Source organism: Salmo salar, chromosome ssa01 (assembly GCF_905237065.1).
Source record: "Salmo salar chromosome ssa01, Ssal_v3.1, whole genome shotgun sequence".
Lineage (NCBI taxonomy): Eukaryota > Metazoa > Chordata > Actinopteri > Salmoniformes > Salmonidae > Salmo > Salmo salar.
The window spans coordinates 122,190,623-122,198,267 of record NC_059442.1 but is presented as its reverse complement, the minus strand read 5'-3'; the positions used below and the strand labels follow the sequence as shown (position 1 = coordinate 122,198,267).

At 42.1% G+C, this 7,645-nt stretch overlaps 1 protein-coding gene across 1 annotated transcript; it reads left to right on the top strand.

The window, feature by feature from the left end:
• Positions 1-5,553: 5,553 nt before the first annotated feature.
• On the top strand, positions 5,554-7,183 carry b3galt9 (beta-1,3-galactosyltransferase 9). Its single transcript, XM_014216799.2, has 3 exons — positions 5,554-5,559; positions 5,744-6,450; positions 6,748-7,183. The coding sequence occupies exons 1-3, from the start codon at positions 5,554-5,556 to the stop codon at positions 7,130-7,132; spliced, it is 1,098 nt and encodes a 365-aa protein (XP_014072274.1). The 3' UTR covers positions 7,133-7,183.
• Positions 7,184-7,645: the final 462 nt, after the last annotated feature.

The following is a 7,645-nucleotide window of genomic DNA, read 5'->3' as shown; positions in this document are numbered from 1 at the left end:
CTGTCTGTGCTTCCTCTTGTTCTCCTCTGTTGCTACTGTCTGTCTGTGCTTCATCTTGTTCTCCTCCGTTGTCACTGTCTGTCTGTGCTTCTCCTTGTCCTCTGTTGTCACTGTCTGTCTGTGATTCATCTTGTTCTCTGTTGTCACTGTCTGTCTGTGCTTCATCTTGTTCTCCTCTGTTGTCACTGTCTGTCTGTGCTTCTCCTTGTCCTCTGTTGACACTGTCTGTCTGTGATTCATCTTGTCCTCTGTTGTCACTGTCTGTCTGTGCTTCATCTTGTTCTCCTCTGTTGTCACTGTCTGTCTGTGCTTCATCTTGTTCTCCTCTGTTATCACTGTCTGTCTGTGTTTCTCCTTGTCCTCTGTTGACACTGTCTGTCTGGGCTTCTCCTTGTCCTCCTCTGTTGTCACTGTCTGTCTGTGCTTCATCTTGTCCTCTGTTGTCACTGTCTGCCTGTGCTTCATCTTGTTCTCCTCTGTTGTCACTGTCTGTCTGTGCTTATACTTGTCCTCTGTTGTCACTGTCTGTCTGTGCTTCTCCTTGTCCTCTGTTGTCACTGTTTATCTGTGCTTCATCTTGTTCTCCTCTGTTGTTACTGTCTGTCTGTGCTTCATCTTATCCTTTGTTGTCACTGTCTGTCTGTGCTTCGTCTTGTCGTATGTTGTCAATGTCTGTCTGTGCTTCATCTTGTCCTCTGTTGTCACTGTCTGTCTGTGCTTCATCTTGTTCTCCTCTGTTGTCACTGTCTGTCTGTGCTTCTCCTTGTCCTCCTCTGTTGTCACTCTCTGTCTGTGCTTCATCTTGTCCTCCTCTGTTGTCACTATCTGTCTGTGCTTCATCTTGTTCTCCTCTGTTGTCACTGTCTGTCTGTGCTTCATCTTGTTCTTCTCTGTTGTCACTGTCTGTCTGTGCTTCATCTTGTTCTTCTCAGTTGTCAGTCTGTCACTATGTCTGTCTGTGCTTCTTCTTGTTTTCCTCGGCGTTCACACTGTCTGTGCTGTGCCCAGAAGCATCTTAGTTGTGATTGCATGAAACACTTTTTTGACAAAGAAGAAAATCACTGAGTAAATGCCTAATAGCTTACTTTTGGCATTTAACCTGTTAGGGCTAGGGGGCAGCATTGACACGGCTGGATAAAAAACATACCCGATTTAATCTGGTTACCACTCCTACTCAGTAACTAGAATATGCATATACTTATTACATATGGATAGAAAACACCCTAAATTTTCTAAAACTGTTTGAATGGTGTCTGTGAGTATAACAGAACTCAAATGGCAGGTCAAAACCTGAGAGATTCCTTTACAGGAAGTGGCCTGTCTGACCATTTCTGGAACTTCTTTGCCATCTCTATCATTTACTAAGGATCTCTGCTCTAACGTGACACTTCCCACGTCGTCCATAGGCTCTCAGAGCCCGGGAAAAAAGAGAATGTCGTCATTCCAGCCACAGGCTGAAACACATTATCGCCTTTCTCAAGTGGCCCATCAAGAGACACTAGCTTATGCGCGTGACCCCGACCGCCCCCGCCTTTGGGATTTTTTCCTCTGTTTGCCGAAAAGGAGATTCCCTGTCGGAATATTATCGCTTTTCTACGAGAAAAATGACGTAAAAATTGATTTTAAACAGCGGTTGACATGCTTCGACGTACGGCAATGGAATACTTTGAATTTTATTGTCGGGAATTGCGCCAAGCGCGCGACACTTCTTTACTATTTCGGATAGTGTCTGGACGCATACGAACAAAACGCCGCTATTCGGATATAACGATGGATTATTTTGGACCAAACCAACATTTGTTATTGAAGTAGACGTCCTGGGTGTGCATTCTGACGAAGACAACAAAAGGTAATGACATTTTTATAATAGTAAATATGATTATGGTGAGTGCTAAACTTGCCGGGTGTCTAAATAAGCGAGCCCGTGATGCCTGGGCTATGTACTTAGAATATTGCAAAATGTGCTTTCACCAAAAAGCTATTTTAAAATCGGACATATCGAGTGCATAGAGGAGGTCTGTATCTATAATTCTTAAAATAATTGTTATGCTTTTTGTGAACGTTTATCGTGAGTAATTTAGTAAAATGTTAGCGAATTCCCCGTAAGTTTGCGGGGTATGCTAGTTCTGAACGTCACATGCTAATGTAAAAGCTGGTTTTTGATATAAATATGAACTTGATTGAACAAAACATGCATGTATTGTATAACATAATGTCCTAGGGTTGTCATCTGATGAAGATCATCAAAGGTGAGTGCTGCATTTAGCTGTCTTCTGGGTTTTGGTGACATTATATGCTGGCTTGAAAAATGGGTGTCTGATTATTTCTGGCTTGGTACTCTGCTGACATAATCTAATGTTTTGCTTTCGTTGTAAAGCCTTTTTGAAATCGGACAGTGTGGTTAGATTAACGAGAGTCTTATCTTTAAATGGCTGTAAAATAGTCATATGTTTGAGAAATTGAAGTAATAGGATTTTGAAGATTTTGAAAATCGCGCCACAGGCTGGCAGTGGCTGTTACGTAGGTGGGACGAATTCGTCCCGCCGGTCCCATAGAGGTTAACAAAAGCAATGATATGCTATGGGTTTGTCGGTTATTGCGGGCTAACCTCCCTGGGCAAGGTGGGACGTTTGCGATTCCACAGCCAGTGGAATCGTGTGGCGCGAAATACAAATACCTCATAAATGCTATAACTTCAATTTCTCAAATATATGACTATTTTACACCATTTTAAAGACAAGACTCTCGTTAATCTAACCACACTGTCCGATTTCAAAAAGGCTTTACAGCAAAAGCAAAACATTAGATTATGTCAGGAGAGTACCCTGCCCAAAATAATCACTCAGCCATTTTCAAAGCATGCATATATGTCACAAAAACCAAAACCACAGCTAATTTCAGCACTAACCTTTGATGATCTTCATCAGATGACACTCCTAGGACATTATGTTATGCAATACATGCATGTTTTGTTCAATCAAGTTCATATTTATATCAAAAACCAGCTTTTTACATTAGCATGTGATGTTCAGAACTAGCATACCCACCGCAAACTTCCGGTGAATTTACTTAATTACTCACGATTAACATTGACAAAATACATAAATTATTTTAAGAATTATAGATACAGAACTCCTTTATGCAATCGCGGTGTCCGATTTTAAAATAGCCTTTCGGCGAAAGCACATTTTGCAATATTCTGTGTAGATAGCCCAGCCATCACGGCTAGCTAATTTGAGACCCACCAAGTTTGGCCCTCACCAAACTCAGATTTACTCTAAAAAAATTGGACTACCTTTGCTGTTCTTCCTCAGAATGCACTCCCAGGACTTCTACTTCAACAACAAATATTGTTTTGGTTCGAAATAATCCATAGTTATATTGAAATAGCTCCGTTTTGTTTGTGCGTTGAGGTCAGTATCTGAAGGGTGACGCGTGGGCGCATTTCGTGACAAAACATTTCAAAGTATTCCATTACCGTACTTCGAAGCATGTCAAACGCTGTTTAAAATCAATTTTTATGCGATTTTTCTAGTAAAATACCGATAATATTCCAACCGGGCGACGTTGTATTCGTTCAAAGAGAGAAAGAAAAACATGGAGTCCTCTCGTGCGGGCGCTCCAGTGTCAGTGTTCCCTGCCTGACCACTCACAAACACTCCTGCTGTTTTTCGCCCAGAGACTGCAGAGCTCTCATTCCACATTCTGGTGCCTTCTGAGAGCCAATGAAAGCCTTAGAAAATGTCACGTTACAGCAGAGATGCTGTATTTTTGATAGAGATGCCCTAGAAGGACAACAAATTGTCAGACAGGGCACTTCCTGCATGGAATCTTCTCAGGTTTTGGCCTGCCATATGAGTTCTGTTATACTCACAGACACCATTCAAACAGTTTTATAAACTTTAGAGTGTTCTCTATCCACATCTACTAATTATATGCATATTATCGTTTCTGGGTAAGAGTTGTAACCAGTTTAAATCGGGTACGTTTTTTATCCGGCCGTGAAAATACTGCCCCCTAGCCCCAACAGGTTTTAACACTGATCTGATTGAATCCTGGCCTAAATGGGTTAACCCTTTACACTTGTACCCGTATACCGTTTAAAATGGCAGATTTGGGCACTGATAAATGCCTAATTAGGAATACAGTAGCTCTACAGTAACATGCTACAGTATACATGATGTCAGAGCTCTGGTGCTGCAATTCACAGTGCTGTATGGGGTTTTGACTAATAGCTGTTCTGAACTTGAGCACCTTGCGTGACAAGAAGTTGGTCCCATCCCTCCTGCTAATTGGTCAACCTTTGCAAAAATGTTGTTGTCTGAGTGAGGGAAATGTTTTAAATTAATTAAGAGGGCTCTATGTACATTATTTTGAAAGATGAGACATTGAGGACTATATTAAATACCTCTTTGATGTCATATAAGCAAGCCAAACACCCTTGAGTCCAAAATTGCACTTCACATTTCCATATCATGTCATATGCATTTTCAACATTTATTATACCTATGTTTTATGTACAGCTACAAGATGACATGGTGTCATACCCAGAGTTGTTCTGAACAGAATGAGCCTGTTTGTCTATTGTGAAGAAAATTTGCATTGTGAAAGCCTAACATTGTAATATCATATTTTATAACTTAGCTGGTCATGTTGGCAATAGAACAAGCTATCAAATTATGCCCACTTGACCCAGATTGCGAGTTATGATGGACCGTTTTGAAATTGTGTAAAGAGTAATTGTGTGATGGCGGAGATACAGGTTTCTGTTCTAAACAAAACAACTACAAGTGTGCTTGTGCTAGTTCCTCAATGACACAGCTAAGACAGCTCAAAAAGCAACTTATAGTTGAAGACTTCTTTGAGTCATAAAAGTGAACTGTGCACACTTTGGAGAGGTGTGTAGTCACTAGGAAACACCAGTTAGTCCTCTCTTCAAACCCTGTCTTATGTTGCACCTACCCCACATTTTCAAGAATATTCTTATCATGTTACTGAATGTATCCAGAGTATTTTCAGATCTCGTGGCAAATGTGGCAAAAAGTACAGTAAATGTAAAATGCACATAAAATCAACAGTGTAATGTTTGGATTCAGTCTTGTCAGGTGAGCTCACACCAAAATCTCCAAACTGTTCTCTTTCAATTACCACCATGGCTATGCATATGCTTTTCATATTTCTTCTGTAAGAAACATTTCAATTTAGCCCCATCCATATAGGCCAATTACCACAAGTGTAAAGGGTTAAAGGACAGTAAACAATTGTTGGTTTACTTGGTTTGTTTACCTGGGTTGTTGTTTCTCATAGAGTGCATTAATCCAGTCTCTCTGCAGGCCATTACTATATGTATGATGGAGGATACTTTCTTTGTGAATAGCCAGCCATCTGACCCTGTGGAAGAGTGTAGTGTTACTGTTACCTGGCGGTAGAGTTACCAGGTGGTGGAAAGACCTCTACAAACTAGATTCATGCTAGTCTATTCATTCAGCCAGAGTCACCAAGTTACTCAGGGCTTTACTGTTTCAGAGGAGCAGTTCCTTATGAGCAGACACCATGCAGGTAAGCATATTTAGTTCCCTCAAAGACATTAGCATGAAACTGACCTTTTTTATTTCTAACTGGAAACTCCCAACTATGTCTGTGGATTTTCTAAATGAGCATTAGGAACAGCTGAGCATTGTGATCAAGGTTGTTTTGTGTGTTGATGTGTTACATCAGTAAGTTTGAATCTCTCTCTCTGCAGTTCTCTCTGTGCAGGTTGCGTACCCACCAGTGGTGTTTCCTGCTCTTCAATGTGCTTCTGTTCCATGCCCTGTTGTTTGGGGCTGACTTCGTAGAGGAGTACATTCTCCAGCCCACCCCAGGGGTGTACACAGATGGAACAGTCCTGGACGTGAGGGAGAGGGCCCGTAAACTAGACCTGAGTGGGACCAGGGGGAATGAGTCCCAGTATTACCCCATTACAAACCCAAATGCCTGCCTGAACAGTGACCTCTTCCTCCTCACCATCGTCTTCAGTTCCCCAAGCAATCACACCCAGAGGAACGCGGTAAGGGCCACTTGGGCCAACCAAACACGCGTCCAGAGTTTCGCCGTGAGAACACTCTTCTTCCTGGGATTGTCACCCTCCACCGCCACCCAGGAGACTGTTATGACGGAGTCCGGTCGCTATGGTGACATGGTCCAAGGATACGTGAATGACTCTCCTCATGGTCAGGCTGAGAGGGAGGTGTTGGCGTTACGGTGGGTGGTGGCTTTCTGCCCAGTAGCCAGGTTCGTCCTGATCACAGAGGACTCTGTGTTTGTCAACCTCCCTGCATTAGGGGGTTACCTACTGGGGCTAAGAAGGCACCCTGAAGACCTCTACTTGGGGAGGGTAATGCACAAAGACACCCCCGACCGAGACCCCTCCAGTCCAAGCTACTTAGCTCCAGCCCTCTATCCAGACAGGTACTGTACCTGGATATACATAGGACAGTTATTCATCCACAATTGGAGGGCATTGTAAACAGTATGAACATACTTATGGAAACAGTAGGACAATACTTTATATTATTAAGAAACAATGTGTTAATTGTACTGAATTTAAAAAGTTTAGTTTTAGTTTAGTAAAGAAATAATAATCAGCTTCCATTATCCTTCAAAAGGCTGAATAACTCATAACCATGTATCCTGTTTGCTCCTTAATATGCACCCAGGTTGGACCCAAGGTATACTGACAGTATACATTTTACTGTGCCCTAACAGGTATCTCCCAGACTACTGTGCCAGAACTGCCTCTGTCCTCTCCCAGGATGTGGTCAGGAAGGTGTATGTGGCATCAGCTGGGGTCCGTGCCGCCCTTCCCGCTGATGTGTTTGTGGGCCTGTGTGCCTGGAAGGCCGGGGTGGTACCCACCCACAGTGCACGCTTCTCAGGGGAGAAACACATTCATTATAATGACTGCTGTTATCGCTACCTGTTCAACACCCCAGGGATGGGGAGTGAGGAGCTTGGGACAGTGTGGGCAGATCTGGGCCAGGAAGATGGAGGATGTTCCCTTCTAAAGACCTACTATGGCCTGGTGGCTTGCAAGGCTCTCACTTACCTGGACAAACTGTCCTTCTTCAACTCAAAGGGACAGGAAGACTGAATCCAATCAAATTTTATTGGTCACATACACATGGTTAGCAGATGTTATTGTGAGTGTAGCGAAATGCTTCTGCTTCTAGATACGAAAGTGCAGCAGTATCTAACGGGTAATATCTAACAATTCCACAACAAAACCTAATACACACAATCTAGTGAAGGAATGGGATAAGAATATATAAATATTAAATGGATTGATGAGCAGTGACAGAGCAGCTAAGATGCAATAGATAGTGTAGGATACAGTGTAGCTTACAGTATTTACATATAAGTGTGTGTGTACGTATGTATAAGTTTGAATATGAGTCTCAGTATTACATTTCAGTTTTTATTTCAGGAAACAATTCCCTACTTTATTTGATCCTGTAAATAAGAAGTGGATTAAATATTAATTGAAGTGTTGCAGTTAAAGGGATTTGATTACGAAATGCAAGATTGTTTTGCAGAAGAAGCCAGATATTGTTGCTGTGGGGGGAGGTGCTGGTTTTGGAATGTAACCATACTTTATAAGTTATAT